Source organism: Pseudomyrmex gracilis, unplaced genomic scaffold (assembly GCF_002006095.1).
Source record: "Pseudomyrmex gracilis isolate BER0280 unplaced genomic scaffold, ASM200609v1 scaffold_50, whole genome shotgun sequence".
Classification (NCBI taxonomy): Eukaryota; Metazoa; Arthropoda; class Insecta; order Hymenoptera; family Formicidae; genus Pseudomyrmex; species Pseudomyrmex gracilis.
Window position 1 is genome coordinate 19,795 of NW_018020634.1, and position 27,462 is coordinate 47,256.

Sequence of the window (27,462 nt, forward strand, 5' to 3'; positions counted from 1 at the left end):
CTAATAAATTTCCGCCATAAGTAGTACGACCAGGGAAGTCCAGCCGGTGAAAGGATGGCTTCCTCTGCCTTCCCCGTCGGAGTCGTCGTAATGTTCCCACAGATATCCAGATATTTTGTACTGCTTGATAATGTTCTGTATCAAATTTTTTCGCAACTCCTCGTACACTCTTTTCGCACTCTCCTGATACGGACCTTTCGCGTTTGAATAATGATGCGCCGCGCGTACCGTTAAATAATTTAAATTTATCCAGATAGGTCCGCGCCAATAAGGCGCGTCGTGCTCGGTATTATATTTCATGTACAACGGCGATGTTTTTGCGAGCGAGCGTAGTCCGTACTTGGTCCACAGTAGACTGGGATCCCGCAGATCCTGTAATATATCCTCCAATTGCGGCGAATCGGGATCGACGATTTGCAAGATGAAAGGGAACAACGACACGTATCCGAAAGTCGTGTCGATGAACTTCAAGGATGGCGCTTCCGTTACGATGCGAATCATTTCCGCGGGTTGAGATCGTGATTGTTTGGCGGATAACGGTGGCGGAGGTTTTTGCAGAACCACCTTGTCGGTGTGCATACCGTAATCGGAATATACCTGCCTGTTCGGCGACCAGTGCAGTTTGTTTAGCAAGTTATTGTCGGATAAATAACGAAACGTATCGTCGTATTTGCTGACCGAGTAGTGCAGCAAGTTGGAAATTCTGTCCATGACACGAGCGGCGAATGCGATCCAGCAACGCAGATCGACATGACGTTCGGCAACAGTCGGATGGGAAGCTCTGGGATAGTCGTCCAAGCCGGATGTAAGCGTCTTTGGGTTCAATTCTCTCACAGCAGCCGGGTCTCTGCCTCGCCATCTGTAAGTACCGGGTAGTCGGCCGACCTGCGTGATGTTGAACCACGCGAACCACGCTTCCAATCGCGGATACAGTTTCTCGAGCAACGGAAGATATCTCAGCAATTCTTCTTCCTTGTGCTGGAGCATAAAATCTAGCGTCAAGAAGAACGTCGGCGGATTAGCGTTCGTATTGAACTGAGTCACGAACTCTTCTGGCACCTTGGCCAACGCCTCTTCGCCCAGTATCATCTCTCTGGGGATCCAGCCCTCGACGTTTATCAAATCGAACCAGTGATTCATAATGTCCAATTCGATTTCCAAGTCCCAAATGGAGATGAGTAAACCGTGGAAACCTTCGTCCCACAGGAAACCGCGCGGGAAGAAGCTTCTGCTAGGTACAGCGGTGTACAAAGGCGCTTTCCAGTAAGGCACGGGCTTCTCCGTGTGCGTACTTTGCACTCTCGAAGTTCCGTAAAAGTAGCCTATCGAACCTATGAGATTCGAAAACGCCGCCTTCGCAAAGGCCACTTCGTCGTCCTTGTATCCCTTGGATTTCAGATTGAAAACGCTTTCGAATTTCTTCGAGAACAGCTGCCTCTGTGTCTCGAGAGCCTCGTCGTAATCCTTGCCCGTCAGTTTGCCTATTCTGTTGGTAAAACTGCCGGATTCGTAACTGACCTCGATCTCGAACGGAACTTTTCCCGTCACCTGAGTAACAATAAAGTTCGGATTCATTTTCTTGCCTTCGGTCGACAAGACTAGTTGCTCGCCCGCTAAAACTATGTGCTTTTTGGTGGATCCTTTCTGAGCGGTTACGCGAAGATTATGCAACACCGTTTCTTTCAATACGTTCCAACTGGGAGCGGTTGTCGCTAGAAAGGAATGTTCCTCCAAACTGCCATTTATTAAATTTAAATTTATGGCAAACGATCCCAATCCCTGTGTGTTTCCTTCTATTCCTGTTAAACGATCGTAGTTTCCTAGATTAGCCTTTATCCAACCTTTTGTATCTTCCGTAATAGCGGTGTAAAATAGTAACGATACTTCTTCGTCGTTCTGTTGCTTCGCCGACGATACTGCAATTCTCGCGGTCCAGTCGCCACCGTAGTAACCACCGGGCTTCTTCACAAATGTTGTTCTTATGACCACAGACCTATCCACTATTTCCTGAACACCGAACGTTCGTCCGTCATGCTCGAGCCACGAGTATCTGACATGTAATTTTCTATTAGTAATGTTGACAAGATATATTGCGTTGAGCGCTCAAGTTGATACAATTCAAACTACCTGTCGAGTTTGTCACCTTGCTCGCACCAGTGTCTAAATCCACTGCCGTCGTTGCGCAAGAGGTGCGGAAAGTACCACATCAAGCCAGTGACCAAAGAATAAGGATCTCTCGTTTTCATACCAAAATATACACCAGGTCTGTAAGTGCCCCAATATCTATCCTGAGCGTTCAAGCCTGATATGGCAACTAGCTGGTTTTCAAATAAAATTTTAATTGACACGTTACAAATCTGTAGATATTGTATAACACACTTGACTATTACAAATAAGAATATTTGCAAAATTATATTTCTGCAACGTGATATATCTTACATGCCTTTTCTGAACTGTACGGAGTATGTACTCTCGTCTCGAGATACCCTTTGTATCCAAACCAAGTAGCGCCGGCAGTACATATAGCGAATATAATATAATTAGTAAGTGTAGCGTAGACTTTCTCCTCTTTGGATAAATGTCCAGACCCGCTTTTGGATTTTGTCTTATTGTTGGTAGATTTCTCTTGATTTTTGTTCTTCGCCATTTCGCTGAAACAGATATTGTTTCTGATTTTTTTTTACTTCGGAAAAAGGTTTTGTTTTTCTTTTGTTTTTGTCAAATTGTTGAGAGATGGAAGAGCAAACCTTGTTGAGGTAAAAATACGATACGAAACAAAATAAGGTCTGTTAAAAATTGTTAAGACTTTCTTTTCTTTTTCTCTGACATAAACCCATATGGTACGTGTCAACTTAGGTTAGGTTAGGTTATATCTCTTCTCAATTATTTTCTTTTACGCAACTTACGATAAATCTCACAATAAAAGTCACACGAGCGACAAATATGTGTTAAGTAGTACGTATCACAGCCGTGATTGTTGATTTCCTTGCGGTTGATAACCAAATTTGTTTTCTTTATTGAGCATAAGAACCGATACGATTTTCCGTACAAGCTACATGCATTTCTATTATCCCGCCATTGACCGTAATGATCAAAGTAGATCGAGCACTATCGCACAGTATAATAATTTTTATCTAAATGTTTTACCAAATATATGTTATGTAACCGTTTTCACATTTAATAAATAAGTGTTTTTTTTTGTAGTGAAAAATTTTAAGATGATACTAAAATTCACTAAATTTGTATCACCATTTTATGGCGCGCTCGCACGTAACTTATAATTTTTAAAATTTAAATAGATATTTTGTCTAATATACATATATATATGTACATATTATATATATATATATATACATATTGTATACATATACTCAGATAGCCAAATGATAGCAGTATGCCAGTAGTATGCACGCAGGTTTAATCAGCACTTCGCAGCAGATTTCACTCAGCTGTGTACTCATATGAGTGAATTGTGTAGGCACGATATGCAAGGAAAGCAACACAGCGAAAATATAGAAATAAATAAAGACAAGAGCACGTTATGCAAATTTGCTACATTTATTTCAGCAAATTTTGCTTGATTGATGCAATAATATTTGCATCATGGCATGACATATTTATATTCTTTTTTCTACTTGTCTAGTTGAAATAACAGATTATGGTTGAATGTTGACTGCAGTCTACTGGCATAATGTGTTATTGCAGACTTTGCAAAACATGCTCATTTAGTCTTGGTTATCCTGGTAGGTATGAACATACGTAGATACATCTCACTTGAACTATAGGGATTCAACACTCGTTCGGCAAAGTTAATTTTATTTATTTTGTATTTATTTGTTAAGTCAATTTTGTTTACAGTATTTATCGTTCGCGAGATTGTGTTTCTCTACTTAAGTATTTAAATGTCAAGAAAAACTTCGGTTTACAAATAACAAATCGTTTTGCGATTGAAATTTGAGTATTTTTTGTTATTACAAGATATAGCAACATGCAGTAGAAGCGGGCGAACAACACGCCCATGTCGAGTTTACATAAATTTACGAGTGCTTAGCTTACGTGCCGTTTTTGCTTCTTTTTGCGTATATCCTTAAATGAGCCGTTAAAAACCTTGTTATTAAAACAATTGCGTTATATACAATATATCAGCGAGATGTCACTCTTTTTAGAGATACGTATTACAAAAACCAAATGTTCCTTTTAAAATCACTGGTTGTGTGATTATCTCGTTTTCGCGCGTTCGTATATTATTTATATTTTATTTTATGTGTGTTTATATATATATATATATATATCGTGTGTGTATATATATATATATGTACACACACACACACACACATATATCATATTATATATTCAATAAGCCTTAATTTTGCAGCACACATTTACACACCGACTTTTCAATGATGTATGATGTAAGTCAATGTGAGGTATATAAGTTTTTTCTTACATATTGTTTCTTATCTAAATACATTACTTTTTTTCTCTCGCCAGAGAATACAGACGATTTTCGCTTTTCGTTCTCTGTTTCTCTCTCTCCCTCTCTTTCTTTGCAGAATAGCAGATTTTTGTTATCTATTACAATGTTATCTTTTACACACACACACACACACATACACACACACACACACACATATATATATATATATATATGTGTATATATATATATATATATATAAAAGACACTAATTACTGTCAGAGGGAGAGAAAGGATGTGTATGTTTCGTGAAAATTAAGAAAAGCAGAGAATTTAAATTAGGTCCGTAAATATCGTTGTTGCGTAAAAGGCATAAGATAATGTGTTTGTAACCGAAGACAGAAAACATTTCTTACAAAAAACAAACGGCAAAAGTACAAACCTTAAGTACAAATTAACTTTTTTCTCTATTTACACAAAAACGTCACGATGGTAATTAGAAGAGATCATATATGTCGTGTGTTTTGTTCTAAAGCTATGATTTTTCTATTATTACATATATGCATATGTATATATACACGTATACATATGTACACATATATGTAGGGGAGAGGATAACATATCTTATTATTCCCTACAACAGACATCATCTTTAATACAAAGTAAAACCAGAAGTACGCGCATGTGCGCGCTTTAATTTATTTCTAAAAATATTCGTTTGTTTTCCACTATATATCATTTTTATAATTATAATTATTGCTCAACTCGACAGCCAAAGTTGTACCGGTTATATAGATAAAGAAATTACAAGTCAATAGTTATATTTTCAGTGTATACGACCATAAATTGATTTCGATATACTCTTCGACATAATTTAAATAGCGCTAATTTTTCTTCTCCGTGCGCGATAATCTGATTACCGATATAACGATTGTTCTGCATATATGTATAGTGTATATATATATGTGTGTATATATATATATATATATATATATATGTATATGTGTGTATATACACAAATCCTTTTGCGTATTAAATAATATAACGTGTGTGTGTGTTGTGTACTCTTTATTATAATAAATACTGAATTATACCTTAGAGAGAGCAATCCTATATGTGAGAGTTTTCTTTCGTATGTAAAATATTTTCTGAGATAAATTGAATAATAAAACGAATACACATAACGTTACTTTACGTAACATAACTTAAAGTCAAAATAAACATATGGCATCATATAATGTGTAAAAGATATTCTTTTTATAATTAATCCAAAAATATATAAATCTGCAATTACTATAGTAATAGGATAGTAATAGGATAATGTGTACAACTATATTTACTGTACTCTCTTAATGAGCTAGTAACTAACAATTCGATTGATACTTTATTTGCGGATTGCATAAAGTATTCAGGAAACAAACGTAAAATGCCCGCAAATAAAGTGTTAGATACTGTTTTCGCGTAATTTTTCTCTGTTCGTGACCAATAATGCAGCGTGAAAATTATAGTGTAATTTTTTAAAACATCGTGTTTTTTGGTGTTGTTGTCAGTTTGATCGGACATAACGATCAGTTTTCCGCATTGACTTCAAACAAAAATATATATTGCAGAGTTTTTGAATATACTACAACAATACTACAACGATACAAATATGTTCCTATCATCAACGAAAAACGCGACAGGCAACATAAGAAACGTCGATAAAATCTATCGGCGATATTTTCAATAGCTTCTCTTCGTTGAGATCCTTCTCTCTTTCTTACATCTCTATTAAATATTTATAAATACAACTTTGATATACCACATTTTTTCTAAACTGCGTGGAACTTTAAATAAACTATCTATATTTATTCATAATGATTCATTTGCGCAAAATGAAATATCTGTATATGTATATATCTACGCAAGCATCTATATATACGTATACACATATATGTTCTCTCTCTCTCTCTCTCTCTCTCTCTCTCATATATGTATATAAATGTGCGTGAATCAATTGGTGGTAATTTTGTGTTATCTCTTACTGTTGCAAATTATGGCTACGTATCTAAAACGCAATATTTAACGTTAACTAAAACAGTGTAACCATCTCATAATGTTCTAGAGTTTAAATATATAACACTGTATTTATTATATATATAACAAAAATTTCACGATTTTTAAAATAACACTAGTAACCCTGCGCGCAAGCGGATACCACCAAGTCACTTTGAAACTTGTGATTGTTTGAAAAAATGGGGATTGTGTATTCGCTTCACTTGAACAAGAGGACTTCTTTCTGGGAAAGATTAGTAGATTCCAAACATAGTTTTGGTAATAAACATTTGTATATATGATTATATACTAAATTAATGCCATTAAACACAAACAATTTATGTTTGTTCTCAAATGCACCAATATGTATAAAAGTTTCTTCTAAGACGTACGTAGAAATATACGTAAAGAATGAACTTTGATGTAAATATTATTGCTTCTGTAATTGTCGCGAGTGAGATTCATGTCATCCACTGTCGCAGGATTTAGAAATGAAATAATAAAATAGCGCGTTCTCTCTCTTTTTCTCTCACATACACACATTTTCACTCTTTAACATTTTCTCTCCTTCTTTTCTTTAAAGCTACGGTAACATTTTCATATATCACGTGTTGTATCATCGTGTTTACTACGTATCTAAATTTTGACGTACTTTCCTAATAGTGTTTTTGTAAATATTTCGCTACAATGTGTTTTTTTTTTTTTTTTTGTTTTTTACAAGTAATGCATCTTTTGTCGTAAACATGAATAATTAAATAAAAGAAAAAAAGGAATACCTAATATTCTTATATACGCTGTCTTTCTCTGGGATAATTTATGTACGAGTCGATTGAATACGCGCGAATCAATAAGAGGAACGTGTACGTGAGTAAATTATATCGAAAGTGCGCAATAGTCTTGCGGTAGAGGTGCGTAAAACATATTGTAAACAATAATGAACATTACTGAACATGTATAATTGTAAGACATTTTGTAGGGTTGTACTCTTTTAGAAAAGGAATTTATATTGTACAAGCAAAATGTGTGTACGATTTGATTAATATCTACACATGCCTGTTTCTATCTTTCTCTCTTTCTTGATTGTTCACATCGAACTACATCGAAGAGCAAAGAAAGTGAGGAAAAGGGACAAATATAAGAATTCCACACGTTTTTTACTTGCGTTTGATAAATAATAGAATAGATACAACAACAAATAATGCACTTGTAACAATTTATATCGGCGGCCAGCGCTCATAGCATTAAAATCTCGTGAGAAAAACAAATTTGTAACAATCTGTTTTTCTCTTCTCTCTTTTTTCGCAAACTTGTTAACTCTGATGATCACTTTTTTAACTTTAGAGACTCATCGATATACCGTTGTTTGGTATGTATTACGCGTACGTATTTTAAATTGACCTCAACGCAAATGAACAGACGAATCAGCACATTTGTATTTAGCACGTCTGCGAGAATGCGCGCAAAAATCATTCTTTCTGTTTCGCGGTTTAACCAAAGTTAAATTTCCACGCAACGTCGCTTGAAGAAACAAATGTCGAGATCAGTGTTGCCGTGGAAGGTGCCACAGCGTGACGTCACGCAATAGAGAGGTAGAGAGGTCCTTCTACGGCAACGCTGGTCGAGTGATATTCTTTTATTTTATCGTTTCTTCGATAGATAATTAGTTTCGCTTAGTTGTTTTGTTATTCTATAGGTCTTGTTGTAACTTTTACTTTTAACCATCGAACACAATTACCTGACATAAGACGTGATCGGATTGCGTTTCTCAGAGACGTGCCGCAGATATTAATTTGCAAGCGGCAAAAGCAGCTTACAAATTGATATTAATGTGCTGGTTGGACTGGCCAGTTGCGTTGATTACGGTTCATTTTCGCAGACTGTCTTTGCTACTTGCACGGCTGGTCGAAGCTGTGCTGGATTCACCTGGCCCGCCAGTGCCACCCGTATCTCCGTTGATACTGGAACCGGCGAGCGAAGCAGTGGGCGTCACCGGCGCCGAGCGCCTCCTCACTTTTGTTAAAGCCTTATCCAACCTTTGTATGAACGCATCCACGTCGGATCTCTTCATGCCAAGTGCCGCCGCAGCGGTCAGATACGGAACTCTATAATTGCTATTATGCGCGCCCCAACCTGCACCACCAGTCGTTTAATTATATTGCGAACTTGACGTTAATTTTACAAATAAAGAAGATAATAAAGAAATACGCAAATCTATAATATAAAAAAAACTTGAAATATATGTGAATAATTTTTACCGTACTTAAAAATATTATTATAGATTCTACTTTTTATACTTTGTACACGTTGAAGTATGTACCTTCAAATTTATGTGAAACAATGTGCTTGGAATCCGTAGTCGTTATTACCCTAGTACCGCTAACGTTACGCAGAAACAGCATCGATCCTAGCATAGTGACTTGCTTGTTGTCGTGCTGGTGACTGAGACATTGAAGAGTCATAGCCATGGATATCGGATTGCCCTTGGTGTCCAACAGCCTCTCGCCGTGTCTCGTTGCTAGTTTTCCCAATTCGTCCTTGAGATAAGAATACATCTCCTTACGTTGAGCAATCAATTGTTTGTATCCTGCCATTCCGAGACTTAACAGAGTTATCATCACGTCCATGACGGAGCTCGCGCTCGCGCGTCCCGGATACATTTTCGATATGCGATCCAACAGATTCTTGTCGAAGGAGCCGATAATGGCGCCGCCCACGGGAACCAAGAAATTCTTGTCTGTGCTCTGAACGAAGGCGTCGACGCGACCCTTTCTCGACGCCTCTTGTATGAGATGCATACATCTTGTGCTCTGCAAGCTTCCAGCGGAGAAAGAGTATGTAGCGCAATATACTGAATAAAATCATTTTCACTCGAAATACACTTTGAAACTAAAACAGCCAATATACGGAAACCTGTGTGTGGTATCTCGAGCGGAAATATTCTCGTTCGAACCAAAGAATAATATTGGTTGTTTCAGTATCAAAGATACAGATTGAACTCAATATTCTTTACATTTACCCATATGCATTATTCACCAAATGTGGTATATTATATTGGGTGCAGAGAGCCGCGATAGCGTCCACAGAGTCGCACGCTCTCGGTGCGAAGCAACTGGTCGTTGTGAGCACGCATGCGACACTCTCCCCTAAAGCCGCCATTTGAGCTTCGAGTCTTTGCAGATCGGTTTTCAATTCGTCCCCTATTATCTGCATCTCGATAACGATAGGTTCCAGTCCAGCCGTGATTATGGATTTGAAACTAGACTTTTGGTCGATTCTAGGCCATAAAACATATTTTGCTCGTGGTCTGTCCTGCTTGAGTGTAAGCATGCATAGAACTAGGCTCATTCCCGTGGCCATTGGAGATAAAAAGCAGCCTGCTATGCTTTTCACTCCTACAACGAGAGAACATATTGAGAGTTACGTATCTAATGTGTAAAATTTATTTAACGTTGTTTTTTCCAAGTTAAATATATTTTTTTTATCCCCTCTCTGCGCTTACCCATGTATCGTATAACTTCCAGTACTAGAGAATTTGTTAATTTATACATCAAACTGCTACCAGCAGCTTTTGGTTGTACTTCTTCTAGATCGCCGGATCTACCTATGCCATGTCCCATGCGAAAGTGTCGTCTCGCGACTATGTTCGACACGATTCTCGCCTCGCGTTCACCGACACTACAATTTGATGGGAAGTTATTGCTGTCCATTTGCGACAGATCCGACAGAAACGCTTCTATCGTCGCGTCATCCCAACCTTCTTCCGGCCATTTTCGCTGTAAACATAAGTATGTAATTTGTAATTTCTATTCTATGTATAGATACATGTTTTCACACTACATGACTTACGTGTTCGATAAAGTGCCGTATAAGATTCTCACGAGACTTTTTAGCGTTTAGACCTTGTTGTACGTAGGTCGAAGGTATAAGCCTTTCCGCCAAGCTAAACGCTTGATTATTCATGTTTTTAACTTGGTTTTCTCAATTATAGTCCACAAATATTATCGATCGCTTAGTAGATATCTTCACACCATCACTTTGATAATTAATATGTAAAATATTACAAATTATGTCGTCTTTTACAATTACATAATTTTTATGTATATAAGCAAAGACTAAGTATAAATAATATACTTATTTTAATTATTAATGTTAATAGGATGGATCATATACGTGAGAAAATAATGCTTCGCGTGACAGAACAGAAGTAGATGTGCGTGAATACGACGTTGCTTCCTGGTGTAGGTACATACCCAGATAGCAACTGAATGTAAGTTGTTGGCAACTTACCACAAATATTGCTCATAAATTTTCAGCAATGTAACAAAAGGTGTATCCTCTTTTCAGTATGTTCTTGCCAGCAACAGTTTTCAAAATATAATAACAGCAAGTTCCCAACAACTCATCGGCAATAAACTTATATTATTTTTCTCAACTTACGAATAAAAATCATTGCTCACATATTGCTGACTCACTTGTCATAAACATTGGCTACAACAAATGATTGACAATAAAACTCAGCATATTGATACTGAATTGTCAAAAACATTTTTGTTGCATCAAATGAAAACAACACAACAGCGAACAACTTTATCTATACAATGATTTGCTTTATATTGAGTTTTCACATTTGACTATCTGGGTACTTACGGAATCTGTGCGTAAAATTGATATTCAACGGAAAGTGGGAAAAGGTTCGCATGTGTACAAAAGTAGTATATGAAATAAAAATACAAATTTGTTGCATGAGAAACGAAATTTATTAAACATCTCAAAACTTATAAGAATCGAAAGCGGATCGTCCTCGAAACACAATATCTCGAAAAAGAGCCATTTACAAATAACATAAATTAAACAATTATAGTAAAACAAGCCAAAGAAAATATAAAATTATATTATTGTTATTATATTATTGTGAGATGAAAAAATAAAATGATTTTACATTAGAAATCCAGTGCGAGACATAAAAGAGAATAAGCTGTGTGTGTAATGCGTATTTTGTTTTTTTACTGTATTGTTTGAAGCTGCCTCTCTTGTGAAGTGAAAAAATCGGGAAAAAACAATAGGATCTCCAGTTGAGTCGATACGAGAGTAAAACCGCAAACGAAAAAAGCAAATATCGCCTATCGTCGTTACAACGTAAAGGTTATGTCTTTGCGATTGTAACGAAAAATTCGTCGAATCGCGCAAAAATTCCGGCTCGTCCGAGCTCGAAGCGACAAGAGACGCGCGCGCGAAATCCACGACACGGTCAGGAACTCGCGCTTCCGCTGACGGGGGAATGCGCCTCTCTCGGAAGGAGATATAATCACCGCGGATACATGGTTCGAAGACCTCTCGGATCGTCCTCACCGAAGAGCAGTACACAAGTCAAAAGTGGGCTGGGCCGCGCAACGCGAGCGTCTCTCCGCGTCGACTACTACGCGAGCACTAAAACACGGCGCCCCGACGCATCTCGTTCGCACACTCGCGATGCATCGCACACAACTTCCGGATATAACGCGAGTTATCACGAGTTTTCCCGGAAGCGATTCGGAGTGACGCGCTCGATCCCACTAAAGAGATGTATATATGTATATATATATAGAGCGTTGTGTAGGAACACTCGTTATATATCACGCAGCGACGGCCACGGATGGATGAAGGTTATGTTGCGCGAGGTCACCTCTAAATCGGATTAATTTTACGCAATGAGATTCGCGAGCGCGGACTGCTGCGACGTAAATTGTCCGCACGCGTTCTTCACGGGCGACGGTCACGTCCGCCGCCGCCGTCGTGATTTTCCCGCACCACGGCTTAATCGTCGCCGGCGACGACAAAGAGCGAACGACGATGAGCAGCGCGTGGTGGAGGCTCACGAGGACTGCTTGTCACGGGCTTTTACCTCCTTCTCCTTTCGCTCCTGTCGTCGCTGTTCTGTGGATCCGACAACGGACCGACGACGGATCGCACACGGCGCTACGGACGTACTCGTCGTCCGCCGCTGCTGCCGTCGGCAACACCGTCGACGGCACCGATTTTACGAGTCGAGACAACTCGCGTGTTATCCGCGCTTCAACTATTCGACAGGTGCATCACGTATTTTTATTTAATTGCGTTATGTCAACTAGCCCCTCTTACTCCTTGCCTGCAGGAGATTAGGTGCATTTACCATCAAACTCCTAACGAGTTCTTCGTACCTATGTCTATATACGCACTTGGATTAGTTTTAGAAAGCTTGAGTACTTACCTCGGTTTTAGTATTTCTTTTTATTTTAAATTGAATTTTTTTTGTACTCTATTTTTTTCTTAATCATTTAATGAGATTTGCATTTGAAATGGTGTATATATATATATTGATATAATTATATTTAAGTAATATATCGATTCCACATCGATTCACATACGTATAAATCGGCGACCTTTTGCTTACTTCGAAGAGATCGCTACATAGATATGTTCTCACGTATAACAAAATGTAACATAAAACCTAATACATTCGATATGTATTAATATATGTGATTTAGAGAATCAATTTGCTAAAATACACTCGTTCTCATAATTAACTGATTACGATGCATCTCCATTTTGTCCGAGAATTTAAAAAAAAAAACAGCTTATTCTTGCATGCAAGACATAGCGCCAATCAGCAATGTCGTCACAGTAAAGAACGTATCGCATCGAACGCCCACGTGATTACAAATGCGCTCCGTGACAGGTTGAGAATCCTTAATCGCGATTGATCATTTCGCTTAGAAGAGCGAAGTGTTTTTTTTTTACACCTTTCAATTGCATATTTGTAGTATAATTCTTTCTGCATATATGCGCATGAATCAGCTAATCGGTGATAGAAAGGCGATAGAAAGAAGAATCGCTGTTGTAGCGGTGAACACTGCGCAATGTCAAAAGACCTTGTACACAAAGATCCGCGTCTGTCTAGCTGACGACAGTTGGCACACCTGCGACCGAGGTTGCCGCAGTTTAGCGAGTTCACCTCTCTCATTGTCAGTGCGCGGTGAACTTACATTGTGCGAAGTGATCAGAAGCGACGGTACGAAGTTCTCAGATGACAGCTTGCGGCATCGCTTTCGCGAGTGGGAGCCGGCACATTTTTCACGACACTCGTCGTAAAATCGACGAGAAAGACGCGCGCGAATAAGGTACGAAAAAAAAACATGTGGGCGTCGCGGTAGTATTACACACTGACAATTTTGGCGTGAAGTGTGCGCGATAACGAACACTTGACTTTCTCTCTCTTTCTCTCTCTCTCTTTTTTTCTTTCTCTGTTTCGCTTCTCGCGTGAACAATAATACACTCGAGTAGAGATATTGTTAGTTTTAGAGAATCAATTAAACGGAATTTCCGTTATCTTCGATACGCAAGAAAAAACAGCGAGATATAATATTCTCGCACTTGTGTCGGTGTGTCATGTTACGTGCGCTCATGTAGTACATATTGGCAAAAAGCGCACAGTTGTCGTTCTATCAAAGCGATAGTTTCCATATTCTTTCCCTATAATCTAAATTTAGTAATGTAATTTTCTCTCTCTTCTCTAATAAAAAGAAGTTTGACATTAGCGCTTTCTTGGACAATCTATTTTATTGATCGAAGTCTTTGATCTATTTTCATTCATTTTTTTTTAAATATATATAANTATATATATATATATATATATATATATATCAGTAATATATGCACACGAAAGACACCATCTCAGTATCTTACTAAACTAAAAAGTGAAAAAAATATTTATTGGTTGTAAATGTTGCATTTGCAGCTAATTATGGAGCTCGAGAACTGTAATGCCCACGGAGACCAAGAAATCATGGCGCCTAACACACCGCAACACGAGAATGATCCGAGCGGTAATAAAAAGTGGTACCGACAAGCCAGCCAAAGGTTAGTACGACTGATTATATTTATACGCACACATCTTGTTATCTGTCCATATAATCAGTCCATATACACTTTTGTATCTCAAATTGTATAATCAAGCATTTTTGGAAATGCATATGTGCTGACATAAGTACTAACAAAGAATTCGAATAAGAGTCTGTGCAACGCAAGGGTCGATGCGATTGTGTCGAAATAACAAATGAGTATATTTTTATTACACAAATTTAACCCAGGAGTAGTCACCCGTGGTGTTTTTTACATCTCAGCGTCGGAAAAATGAAGCTCACGTCACAGCAGTTTTTTTTTACAGATCGGGAATCCACACTTATCTTTCAATCAAACTTTTCGAGACATAATCTGCACAATAGAAAGTGTTTATGTCTTAAGGACCTTCTACAATGAGAGATATTAGTAATAAATCAGAAGCAAGAAATTGACCAATCACAGTCAAATCACAGAAAAATAATCGATTGTGATTAGTCAATTTCTTGCTTCTGACTTCTGATTTATTACTAATATATTATTGTAGAAGGCCCTTTACACATTGATAGTACGAAGCTATTGAAACTTGCTGAGATGTAGAAAACACCCCAGGTCACTGTTTGTGTAACTACACAAGTTCGAATATGATAAGAGTATAAAGTATAAATATGAAATAATAATATGAGTTAGTTAAAAATAACATAAGATGACGTTATGAATATTTATATTAGAATAAATAAGTAAATAATAATATATATAGGTATAACAATTTATATAAAATAAGAAAACTAACTATTGAAGAAAAACAGATATGTAAAGATTTAAAAAATAACAAATAATAAATTGTTTTAAATTTTATACAAAACAAACTTTTGAGGATGAATCAATTATTCCTGTATAAGAAACATATGCAATATATTTGTTCAACCTGTATAGAAGAGAATTCTAACGAATAAATTATTTGCTAAACTCTAGTAGAAGCTAACACCTATACAGCTCTCTGTAACTTAAAAAAAATTTTTTAATTTTTTAAATTATTTTTGTTTTGTTACTTTTTAATGTATAAAGTTTATCTTAGAAAATCTGTCATAATAAGCTTCGTAATGTCCTTTTTTCGTTTGTTTTTTATTTTCTTGATTTCTTTTTACTTTTTTCAAAAAATATTAATTAAATCTATATCTATAATGTTTTTACTTCTTAATAAATTATAGGACAATCAATAATTTACAATATGTGATGAATAACAATGACTTTTAACTGGGGTGTAAAAAACACCTCAGGTGACCGTTTACACAAAAAAATGGGGTGACTACTCCCGGGTTAATGGGTAAAAATCAATTTCTACGCGTTTATGCATGTACATAGATTTTTTCTTATTTTCATGAGGCGATGATTCATGTTTAATTATTGATTGAAGACTTGCAAAAATTGAACAATGTAGAAATTACTAAATCTTGAAATTTGTAATCGAAATAGCGCAGACGATCATATGTGTGCGTGTGTTAAATAACCATTTATATCGAAAAAGATGTTAAACATATAGACATACACATTTGGTTTTTACGGCCAGTTTGTCAATATTTATGGATCAGTTTTGCCATTTCCGATATACTTAATCAGCTGATTATTACGTTGGAATTGGTTAATTGCAGCGGTCGATTAGTCGAATTGACCAATCACAGCGGACCAACTTAATCGAAATTGTCAAAAATGGCCTTCGGTCGTTTTCCTACTCGGCTGTTTCTCCCCAAAGACGGCGTAATGGACAACATTTACAACTTTGCAGGCAGAAGCCTATTTTTGACTTCGTTTCTTCTTTAAACGACTCGAAGGAAGGCCATTCTCGCCTCGTCTTTCTCGTCTACAAGTTCCGGAGAAAAAAATCGCGGGAGACGCATCACATAAGCCGTGTGATTATTCTTCGTCGCTATCATCACGCGAATGACCCCTAAGGTTTACCCAACGCGTTCTTATCGCTCTGCTTGGCTTTCGTCAACGCGGGAGTTGTTTATTCACGATCAGCGCTCGAAAGTTGTTCAACTCCGGTCATTGTGACGCTACCGCTCGTGCGGATCAGAATCGCGGAAGTTGCAATTCTCACGATTCAAATTTTGTACTTATTATTTTGCTCGCATCGTCAGTTTGCGCAATGAATCATCGAATCGTCGACGTGGTGATCACACCAGCGGATAAAATTGTTGGTAATTATTTTTTTCCTTTTCTTTTAAATGTAATTCGCGGATTTTCTTAAAGATGTTCAGAAATTTAAAATTTCTTTTGAATTACGAGCTTACTGTACCGAAATTTTCGGATTCTTCAATTGTAACGAAAACGCATCGATGCCGCAGGGTCGCGAGTGCGATTCCCGGATAATTTGAACGTATTCTCCGAAGAATCGCTTCATCGCGCTATGTTCGGTCTTGATGTAGACCAACTGACCAGGAACGATCGTAGCGAACAAGACTTAGACAGCTTCAACGAAGGTATCCACGGCATCCGCACCGATAAGCGCGAACTGGGACACAGGTAAAAAACTCAAGGCGTTTCCTTTGGACTCTCGTCACTGTGATTAATACATAATTAAAGTTGCTTCGAATCGCGTATAAGACGTTGTATGTCGCGCGCAAACTTTATTCCAAATATAGAATCTAGCCGGATTCAGTGACATTGAGAGTTTTGAAGCTAATTATATTTTGTCTCGTGTTGTTGCTTCGAGGATAAAATGTTGCCTTTTTATCATCGACATGTGTCACAAAAAATTACAGCTCATAATTGCTTCTTGTTGTTACGTGTTCAATTATTTTTATGACAACGTGTGACAGAAAATGCAACTGGCAATAGTAAGTTTTGTATTTTTGAGAGATAACGATAACTTTTGTGTATGCTTGTGCATCTCTACATATATTTTTGTTCTCGATTTTTGTTATTTGATTTGCCATATATTTCTGCCCGATTATACCTCGAATGAGAGTTTTAGTTTTCTTGCGCGGAGGAAGATTCTCGGGTGTCGCAGTATCGATTTTTCATCAGGAAAATATAAAGATATATAAACTAGCGTCCTTTTTTTGCTGCAGCAAATCGCGACGCCCGTAAGAATTGAGACACATCGATCATTCGATCGTATGCTATTATCGGAATTTGCGATTTAAAGTATATCAAACTCATAAATTTTATTTATTAATATAGTAATTAAGATTTATTTATTAATATAATAACACAAATACTGCGAAATATTCGTATTAATTAGATTTCTTAAATGATTATTCTATTTGCGCACACATATATATGTATATATGTATATATATATATATATACATTGTCTGCGCTATTTTCATCATAAGAAATAGTAAGAGTAAGAGTATAGTAAGTATATGTGTATAGATGTGTGTGTATATATGTATACTATGTGTGTATGTATATATGTATAAAGAGAGATATACACACAAATGATCGAACAATGTGTTAATGCGTCGTTTTTACTGCCGTTAAGCATATTTATCTTAATCTGCTGAACTAAGAACTGCTAAGATGTCTTTTCTGAGTCAATCACGATAAAGCGACTAAAAATTTCCAATGCCGAGCCGCGTAAACAAGTTTCTTCACTAAGCAGATAACAGCGAGGACAATTGACATCTTACAATTAGTACAATAATCTAATCACACAAAAGATTTGTACATTATTGAAAAAGATTTTTATTGTTAAACTTTTTTTTATTTGTTTTCAGAAAGGATCTCTTGCATAAAGTTCTTTTTTTATCAAACACAAAGTATGAGTATATTTCTAAAACATTTCTTGCTTCTTAAAAAGCGTATATATATATATATTCTACTTTATATAATTATATATTCATAATTATCCGAGAACTAACTTACGAGGCAACGACCAGGTGATGCAATGATCACGACTTATTTCGAGTCATCAGAGGACAGTTGTGGCAAGAAGTTTTTACCTTTATAACGCACATATAATTTATTTGTGTGTGTGTGTGTGTATATAAACGCAGAAACGCGATATGGATCTGCGACGTAGATACAGTGAATATAAAATGATCGGTGAAAGTATAAACGATGCGTAATTTAGCTGCGCGTCTCGTACAGGAATGCACGCATCCTCTTGTATTCTTTGACTGATTTTGGACTTAACATTTGCATATCAAAACGTGACAGTCAAAAAGTGTTCGCGCAAAAAACAATCAAGTCCGCTCTACGGGATTACAAATACGTGAGACACGTCGAAATGTCTCTCGATATTTTAAAACTAACAGATAGAGCAAGAATTGCAAGAGAGGGAGAAGAGAAAGTGGATCAGAAAAACTGTAAGGACGAGAATGTAATCGGATTCATTCTGATAATATGAGCAAGATTTTAAAGCAGTTGCATTTAATCTTTGTGCTAATGTGTTATAACACATTGTGATGATATATACGTTACACTTTGTTGTATTTCTTTTTCGGTTTATCTTGCGAGAGAGAGAGAGAGAGAGAGAGCCTTATGTTGTGCAAATATCAAGACACGTTTGTCGTTGTATCACAACAGGCAGCAGGCGCGATTGTTCGTTTTTTTCAAGTTCACACACGCGTTCAGCATTAAAATTGTGTAAAGCAGGATTATAAACATGATTAAAGACTTTCTAACGCGATATTTGCGGCACTTTGCAACAAAGTCGACAAAATATCTTCGGTTTACAATATCTTTCGATTGCGCTCGTTTTATTTTGATTGAGGAAGCTCGCATGTACGTACGTATATTTTAACCGGAGCTTTATCCAACTTAAAGTCCATTCGCAATATATAGATTGTAGGATCGAAATCTCTAATATTAGACTAGATACCGAGTTTTCGCGTGTATATCGAATCCAAGGTGATATATAACTCACGAATATTCTGGCGATAATTTTTTTTAACACGAATGCGTGTAAGCGTATACCTACGGTTGATTATATACTGTGTCGGTGGAATTTGCTTAAGCTTCGCGCGATGCTGAATTGAGAGAGATTTGTATCCGGAAGACGAATTAGCTCTCTCGTCGTTGTGGCCGAGTACTAATCGACTCTCCGACGACTCACTGCGCACCAGTTGACGTTTGATCATTGAGCGGATAGCACTGCGATCGTACTTAGTATGTATAGTTGTCGTCGCTTTTCCCGACAAAGACAGAAAAAGACCTTTCACACGCTCGCTCGCTATGAGGTGTAACAATTCCATCGCTCGTGCCAATCCAAAAAAATTGTGAGAAAGCAAGCACCTTACAATACAAAAATAAGTCGAAATTTTGTGTATTTTTATTCCAGCATTATTGATAATCGGACAAAGAACACTTTGTCGTTGCGACACGGTCTTATTCGCTGTAATTTTCACACGCTGCAAGTTTCATTTCAGACGTATGAACAGGAATTTCTTTTTAGATATATAAAATTATTTCAAATTCCACGAGTGATATTCTTAGCGATTTAGCACTGCTTAATTACCTTAATACATTAGTGTGCTGTTGCCGAATAACAAGAACGTGAATCGATCGCAGGATACCCGGTGATTAGTTGATTATCCGCGAAATATGTGGCTGAAGGATACAAACGGCGCCTCGCCGATTGCAAATTTTGTGAACTCGCGACTGTGCGCCCAGAACGAGTAAGTTACTGGTATTCTTTTCTGCATTTTTTTATTCGTATGAAAAATTTACCATTTAATTTAATTAAATTTTTCGACACTTACGTTTTAAAAAATAATTGAGAAAAAAAGAATTTATCATAAAATTAAGAACAGGATATTAATCGTTTGAAGTGCCGATCGTGCATCGTAAGAAAATTCTCAACGAATGCCTATCGAATTTGTTTTTCTTTTGTAACATTGTTCGAAAAAGGAAAAACAAGCGGAATACGTATAGTGTCATTTGATATTGCAAACGTTTTCATTACACAACCTAACACACGTCAAGCTCGATAAATATTATTATTCGCAGCTTTAATAGATGTTAATATCAATAACAAAATGATTAATAACACCGATATTGTGAATTTAGAGAAAGAATTAGAGAGACTTTCGTTTTTGTATCAGCAGGAAGATGTTGAAACGAACGAGCCGCTCGTCGCTATGGCGCGGCATATCGTCGTTAGTAGGTCTCGTCTAATGTTTTTTATTAATATTAAAGTACAATGTTCGAACGATGAGTCGTGACATCTGTAAATATTAATGTTTGATCGAGTTGCAACCGTTTTCTTGATCAACAAAGTATTCTTTCAGAATCTTCGTCAATCGAAGTCTTCATTTGGAGAACATCAAGTTCTATGGTTTCGACATGGATTACACATTGGCAGGTGATTTTAATAAATAACATATTTTCTTGTTTCAAAGAGAATAATGTATGAATGAACTTAAACTTAATTATATTGTAACAATTTTAGAATATAAGTCGCCGCAGTATGAGCAATTGGGTTTTAATCTGCTCAAGGATCGTCTGGTATCTCTGGGATATCCACAGGAAATCAAGGCTTTTGAATACGATCCTAGTTTTCCCGTTCGTGGTTTATGGTTTGATACTTTATACGGAAATCTCCTAAAAGTTGATGCCTATGGGAATATTTTAGTGTGTGTGCATGGCTTCGAATTTTTGAAACAGTAAGGCAAAACTTTTGTGCTTGTGGTTTTTTTTTGCACAATTTGTTCGTTTTTTTTATCTGTTCCATTTTGTCTCAGTTCTCAGGTTTACGAGCTTTATCCGAACAAGTTTCTACAATTAGATGAGTCTAGAGTTTACGTGCTTAATACTCTATTTAATCTACCAGAGACTTATCTGCTGGCGTGCCTGATAGACTTTTTCACAAATTCGCCGCAATATACGCGAGATAAAACTGGAGTGAAAGAAGGTGAGCTCACGATGAGCTTTAAAAGCATATTTCAGGATGTCAGAAACGCAGTAGATTGGATACACTTACACGGTGATCTGAAGTCAAAGACTATCGAGAACTTAAACGAATATGTAAAGAAGGACGAGAGGTTGCCTATGTTTCTTACAAGAATCCGAGAGAGCGGAGCGAGAGTGTTTTTATTAACTAACAGTGATTACGTTTTCACGGATAAAATTATGACTTATTTGTTTGATTTCCCACATGGTGCACGGGTACGTTTTTCTCATTTTTTTATTGTCACATCTTCTTTAAAACAATTACTTCGAAAGCTAGTGTTTAGCGAAATGTTTACCATGTTTTTGAAAAGTGAATAGCTTAAGAAGTTATTCGATATTAAATTTAGAAATTATTTATGCCATAACATTCTAATGAAATCTTTTGTATAAACTATATATATGTGTTTGTGTGTATAATATTATACACACACGCAATCATATATAATTTTGTACAATAAAATTTCATATAAGATTAACGCCACAATAATGTTTCAAAAACACTACGTACTCACACAAGATATTAAATGTAACTAAATCTCTTGTTCTGCGTTTCAGCCTGATGAGCCGCACAGAAATTGGAAAACGTATTTTGACACGATTGTGGTGGACGCTAGGAAACCGTTGTTCTTTGGGGAAGGAACAATTCTGCGACAAGTAGATACGAAAACGGGCGCTTTAAAACTTGGCACTCACAAAGGACCTCTGCACACGGGTAATGCAAAAGAAAATATTTACAGAAAAACTTTACTCGGACAGAATTTTACTACGCAATTATTTATTTCGTTGAAACAGGTGAAGTATACTCGGGCGGTTCGTGCGATGTGTTTACGGAACTAATCGGCGCGAAAGGAAAAGATGTGTTATACGTCGGCGATCACATATTCGGTGATATCTTAAAAAGCAAGAAAATAAGAGGCTGGAGAACATTTTTAATAGTGCCTGAATTAGTTCAGGAATTACACGTTTGGACCGACAAATGTCAATTGTTCGCCGAACTACAAAGACTGGATGTCATGCTCGGCGAAATGTACAAGTGAGTAGTATCGACGAAATACAATCAAGGAACAAGTGTGTATGTATTGTAGACATTTTTCTGATTTAAATTTCTTCATTTAGAAATTTAGACAGTAGTACAAAAGAAAAGCCGGATATCTCCAAGCTGCGCACGGCCATAAGAGATGTTACGCACAAAATGGATTTGGCTTACGGAATGATGGGCTCCCTGTTTCGCAGCGGAAGTAGACAAACGTTTTTCAGCAGCCAAGTCGTAAGATACGCTGACTTGTACGCAGCGACTTTCCTCAATCTGATATACTATCCATTCTCATATATGTTTAGAGCACCCGCTATGCTGGTAAGTTATTTACATATCTTCTCTTGTACTGATTTGTTTTTTTCCAACCCGCATACATAAAACAGTCTCGATAGAATTTGTTTACTTTTAGATGCCTCACGAGAGTACGGTAGCTCATGAACAGAGGTTTGTTATGGAAACCCCGATGATAAGCCGCTCTAGAACGTTTAAATTGACAGACGAAGATGAAGAGCACAACCGACCGTCTTCTGTGAGTAAGAATATCTTCGTCGCGAGACAAGGAATATTGATTGATGTAGGAGTGTTTGAGTGATACATTCTTAAAGAAATTACTTTTTTTTGTTTAGAAGAATTTGTACGTGGATCATTTTAACAACCAAATTCCGCATCCGAGACCGGAAACGCCCCGTAACGTCACGCATACGCACGACGAAGATTGCAGCGACGAGGACAGCGATTCACAAAAGCAAGCCAATCAAGTGAGAGTAAGAAACGCAAATTCTAATTAAAATAATATGTAGAAGATAAAATAAATGTAATTGAAGTTTTAAACAAAATAAAATACAAGTATAACACATACAAAATTACGAAAGATGTAATTACGAGAGAGATAAAATTTGAAGATAAATAAACAGCTCATTAGCGATAACAAAGTATCAAACGTGAGAGATTAAAGTCGACATTGGCTTGTGCGCACCGATGTTGCGGAAAAAAATATCCTCTTCTTTTAAATCGGATATCTGGTAATTTATTGTCATTTTTCTAAATTGCTAATAAGACGACCATTTTTGGTTCCGTCCACTGAAGAAAGTGTGACGTGAAAGTTTCGATGTAAGAGGATGATCGTACAAAGAAAGAAAAAAAAGGAAATGTGGTTATTTTTCATTTTGAAAGAAAATATTTCCGTCTTGAAAACAAAATTTGATTTATAACTTCAGAGAGAATAATTTCATAATATATTTAGTTATTACTTTTTGTATATAGTTGGAACACTATATAATAAGTAGCGCACAAATGCTCGTTATTGCGAAACGAATTACTCTCAACTCATGCCATCGTGAATCAAAAAATAATATACTGCATACAGTGTGTTCAACAATAAAGTGACTGTGATAATCTAAAAAATATAAAAATGTAGACTAAGTTTTGTTTCTTTTTTTTGTTTTTTGTTTTTTTTTATTGAAGTATACATTATTAGCTATTGCACAATTATCTAATAATGTGTCCAATCACCTCCATTACTGATTATTGCTTGACATCTTTTTTTTTATACTTTCGACGAGCTTTTCTGCATATTCGTTTGGCAAAGATGGCCATATCTTCTTTATTTGAAATGACAGCTGCTTCACCGTGTATACAGGCTTTCCTTTGAGTTTCATCTTCATGTACGACATGAAGCATTTCTGGTAGATGGTGCACATTTTTTCCGCATTTAAATTGTTTGTAAACAGAAAGAGGCAACCAAAACCGTGTTTAGAGAAGCATCCCCGAACATGCACTTTTACAGGGTGTTTTACTGTGCGCTGAAGCACCCTATTATTCTTCGTTGTCCACGCTCTCGACAAAAAAAGACCATGCCCAGAAAGAAGACTCGTCCGTAAAGATACCATTATCCCAATCTCGATTCAAATTTTCCTTTGCCCACGCCAATCGTCTTTCCACGTGCTTTTCCGATAATAAAGGTTTCTTCAAAGTTGATCGGAAAGACACGTTTTTTTCACGCAGACGACTTCGAGTCGTATTTAGGGAGACGTTAACACCTTTCGTACGAAGTTTTATTTAAGCACAGCTCAGCGAAATGCCTGGTTTATTTTGAAAAGACACAAGATCGCTTTGTCCTCTTTCATTGTTGCGCGAGATAATCCCCTCTCCGGCAGATCATCTACATTCGCAACTTCCAAATATCGCTGTACTCATTTCTTGACGAATGCCTCCGACTTCCGTATATATTTTGCAGCCGTCAGTTTTGGTCCTTTCTCATGATTCACTAAAAACACTACCTCGTGTCGCTTCAGAAATTTTGTACTCATTGTAAAGGTAATAAATTTGCTGACAAAATTACGCAATGTGCCGGTAAGCTATACTATACTGCAAAAAAACGCGAAATAAAGGTTTAAACGAATTTAGAAAGATGTTGCTGCAGTGGCTCCTTGAAGAATGACGAGCGTCACTTTCTTGTTGAACACACTGTATGTTGAATATCAATTTTTCATGTTTATTACTAGGTACCAATAAATTAGATAGAATATTAAAGTACAGTGAAATTTGAAATAGAATATAAAAAAAAATATCGTCAATATTGAAATTTATTATAAGACTAAGAATGTTAGTTTGTTTACGTGCGTTTTTAACTAGTTAAAGTTGCCGAAACATTGATCGAGGAAATGATATGACAAACCCCGTGCGAATAAATTGTGCAATTTAGACTAGAGAGCAGAACATAATATGTACTCTTATAGGATTGTATACTTTAATGAATTTGTCACATAAATAGTCAATATATATGCTAGAATTAGGACAAGATTGAAAAGATACGAACATATTTGTAATATAGAAATTATTAGAATCTTATGCCGCGTGAGAAGCTAAGACAATATTCACTTTTGTATACGACATAAACTAGTATAGAAAAATACAATAAAAGAGAGACGAAAAATGAATATTGATGATAGTATTGTGAACTATTTGTTCAACTTAATTCAAACAAAATGACAGTGTACTTTACATATTTACGAGTGAAAGTTTGAAAAAAACTTCTCTGACGAAATGTTATCTTGTAATCTTTTCTCTTTGCCCTATTGTATAAACTATAATATCCATACACAAATATACAAAGTATTGTGTAAGTGTTACAGAATTCCCACATTATATTATTTATAGTTTATTGAAATATATAGTTTTTCTTTTTTAAATAAATTAAGCGATAATATGTATGTATATTCTCTAAAAAAAATATATTATCTAAAAAATAAGCTACATTTGTTGCAAAGGCATACACAAATGTGTGTATATGCATATAAAATAATTCCTCTCATCTTTTTTCAAATTTGGTTCATACTTTTGATATAGATAATAGAACAATTTTAATATATTCATACATGTGAGAGATACATATAAGTAAAATTTCTCTAAGCATTTTTTTATTTACAACAAAACGTAAGCATATAAATATATTATCAAGAAACCTCAAATACTTTCACATAAGTAGATCTGCTAAGTATTCTTCAAATTCTTTTTCTCTTGTCTTTTCCACGTCTTCTATTGGTTTTTCTTTCCAGATATTCGATTCGTCTGTATCAGTATTTTCTGTGGCCTGTGTTGGAGTAGAATCTGTTTCCGCTTCAATATTCGATTCTAAACGACTACATGCGGTAGAAGCGTCGTCCTTGCTTTCATGATTTGTGTCTAAACGTTTCAAAGCCTTTTTCTTTTTCACTTCACGCTTTTGCGAACCATAATTAAGCTTTATTGAACATTCTGGACAGAGTCCTTAAAAAAATAAGTTCTGTGTAAACAGAAGTCTAAAACAGTTTAGTTTTTTGTTTTCCATAATTGTATAACATACTTAATTTTACTAGAGCGTTCTTTTTTTCACCATGTTCCACATAGCCAAAATTAAGCTCCCAAGAACGCAAGTTCTCTTTCTCTTTGCATGTTTTACTACCACACTCAAACTGTCCTTTTCCAATTATTACTTCCTTCTCAGTTCTCCATCTCAGAGCAACCTATAAACATTGAACAAATAGCGTTATAAAGTTTGTGGAAAAAAAGAATATTCTATATGTGTATACCTTATTATATTTATAATAAGTCAGGTCACAAATGCAGTATTCCTTGAACAATTTGTCATAGTATTTCTTAGCTAACTTTGCGCCCCAGGTGTCCGGAATGTCCTCTTGATTCCAGAGAAACTTGTGATTCTCTCTGATGACGTCATAATCAGTTTTGTCTCGGGACCTCGAAACAGGCCGAAACGTCAAAAGCTGCTTACAAAGTTTATGTAGTTATATTTTTATTTTAACATTACAATTATTTCGCACAATAGTACGTATATTTCAACCAGAATTATATGTTCTCTTAAAACATAATAAAGATTTCTCCTTTTTCACTATGCTGTTGTAAATAAATAAACAGATAAAAAACTATTTTCAAAGAACCGCTTTTTTCAAGAAAAAAATCTTATCTCTTACGTGTATAACCCCTGTAATAAAAATGTAATCTACACAAACGATCTTTAACTTACGTGTCACGCTGAAAAGACGATACAGACTTTCCATAAATAGTCAAATAATCATTTACGAGTTTCTTGTGTCTGTCGTAAGCTGACAAATGTGCATATTCCGAAAACATCTTTGTCCGCAGTTTTTTCACATTCTTGCCATATCCACCATGGCCATATCTGTACCTGCTATTTTACTCTAAAGTTTAAAGGCCGAAGCACAGACTTTTGCATAAAGAGCCGTCTACAATGGAGAGTTGTAGGCCGTAATAGTAAGAAATTGACCAATCACAGACAAAGTACAGAAGAATAATCGATTGTGATTTGTCAATTTCTTACTGTTACGGTCTAAAACTCTCCATTGTAGACGACCCTTAACGCATAAAGGGTCGTCTAAAATGGGAGTATAGAGTAAGGCCTGTTCTACAATACAGTCGTAAGCTGTAAGTCGTAAGAAATTGACCAATCACAATCGATTATTCTTCTGTAATTGGTCTGTGATTGGTCAATTTCTTACGAGTTACGACTGTATTGTAGAACAGGCCTAAAGGTCTATCTACATAAGACGTAGACGCAGGTCGCAGGCCGCTGATCTCGTTGAATCGACCAATCACGTAAGTCGATTGGCTGATTTGACAACGTGAATGGTCAATTCCTCGTCGATTCTTTATCACGCAGTGTAGTAAAAATTACAAAAGTGAGCGAATTTACTAAAATATCTATGAT

General features: G+C 36.3%; 4 protein-coding genes across 11 annotated transcripts; 1 reads left to right on the forward strand and 3 right to left on the reverse strand.

Moving 5' to 3' along the window:
• Window positions 1-2,246, reverse strand: LOC109853555 (mannosyl-oligosaccharide glucosidase GCS1). Its single transcript, XM_020425779.1, has 2 exons — window positions 2,128-2,246; window positions 1-2,050 (listed from the first exon to the last, which is right to left on the reverse strand). The coding sequence occupies exons 1-2, from the start codon at window positions 2,244-2,246 to the stop codon at window positions 1-3; spliced, it is 2,169 nt and encodes a 722-aa protein (XP_020281368.1).
• Window positions 2,234-12,396, reverse strand: LOC109853538 (O-phosphoseryl-tRNA(Sec) selenium transferase). 3 transcript variants are annotated; one of them, XM_020425757.1, is made up of 8 exons: window positions 12,330-12,396; window positions 10,295-10,481; window positions 9,948-10,221; window positions 9,465-9,840; window positions 8,766-9,262; window positions 8,372-8,578; window positions 2,444-2,651; window positions 2,234-2,318 (listed from the first exon to the last, which is right to left on the reverse strand). In XM_020425757.1, the coding sequence occupies exons 2-8, from the start codon at window positions 10,406-10,408 to the stop codon at window positions 2,315-2,317; spliced, it is 1,680 nt and encodes a 559-aa protein (XP_020281346.1). In that variant the 5' UTR covers window positions 10,409-10,481; window positions 12,330-12,396; the 3' UTR covers window positions 2,234-2,314. The 3 variants fall into 3 exon arrangements, 2 of the variants coding, with proteins under 2 accessions (XP_020281346.1, XP_020281345.1); XM_020425756.1 differs by lacking the exon at window positions 12,330-12,396 and adding an exon at window positions 11,456-11,849; XR_002250126.1 differs by lacking the exons at window positions 2,234-2,318; window positions 12,330-12,396 and adding an exon at window positions 11,456-11,849 and having other exon boundaries at window positions 2,579-2,651; window positions 8,263-8,578.
• Window positions 12,263-25,284, forward strand: LOC109853537 (cytosolic purine 5'-nucleotidase). 6 transcript variants are annotated; one of them, XM_020425749.1, is made up of 10 exons: window positions 12,263-12,514; window positions 14,202-14,323; window positions 20,542-20,615; window positions 20,703-20,916; window positions 20,995-21,418; window positions 21,758-21,914; window positions 21,995-22,235; window positions 22,319-22,556; window positions 22,648-22,767; window positions 22,865-25,284. In XM_020425749.1, the coding sequence occupies exons 1-10, from the start codon at window positions 12,278-12,280 to the stop codon at window positions 23,024-23,026; spliced, it is 1,989 nt and encodes a 662-aa protein (XP_020281338.1). In that variant the 5' UTR covers window positions 12,263-12,277; the 3' UTR covers window positions 23,027-25,284. The 6 variants fall into 6 exon arrangements, with proteins under 6 accessions (XP_020281338.1, XP_020281339.1, XP_020281341.1 ...); XM_020425750.1 differs by having other exon boundaries at window positions 22,868-25,284; XM_020425752.1 differs by having other exon boundaries at window positions 22,844-22,936.
• Window positions 23,342-26,933, reverse strand: LOC109853539 (protein FRA10AC1). Its single transcript, XM_020425758.1, has 4 exons — window positions 26,761-26,933; window positions 26,309-26,474; window positions 26,083-26,242; window positions 23,342-26,006 (listed from the first exon to the last, which is right to left on the reverse strand). The coding sequence occupies exons 1-4, from the start codon at window positions 26,865-26,867 to the stop codon at window positions 25,714-25,716; spliced, it is 726 nt and encodes a 241-aa protein (XP_020281347.1). The 5' UTR covers window positions 26,868-26,933; the 3' UTR covers window positions 23,342-25,713.
• Between the last annotated feature and the right edge of the window lie 529 nt (window positions 26,934-27,462).

Bases quoted from the DNA above. Each gene is read 5' to 3' on its own strand.
- LOC109853539 (XM_020425758.1), bottom strand. From the start codon at position 26,867: ATGTTTTCGGAATATGCACATTTGTCAGCTTACGACAGACACAAGAAA. The intron at 26,475-26,760 runs GTAAGTTAAAGA...GCCTGTTTCGAG, and splicing joins TCGTCTTTTCAGCGTGACAC to GTCCCGAGACAAAACTGATT. The intron at 26,007-26,082 runs GTATGTTATACA...TATTTTTTTAAG, and splicing joins GAACGCTCTAGTAAAATTAA to GACTCTGTCCAGAATGTTCA.
- LOC109853538 (XM_020425757.1), bottom strand. From the start codon at position 10,408: ATGAATAATCAAGCGTTTAGCTTGGCGGAAAGGCTTATACCTTCGACC. The intron at 10,222-10,294 runs GTAAGTCATGTA...TTATGTTTACAG, and splicing joins TACGGCACTTTATCGAACAC to CGAAAATGGCCGGAAGAAGG. The intron at 9,841-9,947 runs GTAAGCGCAGAG...CTCTCGTTGTAG, and splicing joins GGAAGTTATACGATACATGG to GAGTGAAAAGCATAGCAGGC.
- LOC109853537 (XM_020425749.1), top strand. From the start codon at position 12,278: ATGAGCAGCGCGTGGTGGAGGCTCACGAGGACTGCTTGTCACGGGCTT. The intron at 14,324-20,541 runs GTTAGTACGACT...GTATTCTTTCAG, and splicing joins TACCGACAAGCCAGCCAAAG to AATCTTCGTCAATCGAAGTC. The intron at 22,768-22,864 runs GTGAGTAAGAAT...TTTTTTGTTTAG, and splicing joins AGCACAACCGACCGTCTTCT to AAGAATTTGTACGTGGATCA.
- LOC109853555 (XM_020425779.1), bottom strand. From the start codon at position 2,246: ATGAAAACGAGAGATCCTTATTCTTTGGTCACTGGCTTGATGTGGTAC. The intron at 2,051-2,127 runs GTAGTTTGAATT...ATTACATGTCAG, and splicing joins CAAGGTGACAAACTCGACAG to ATACTCGTGGCTCGAGCATG.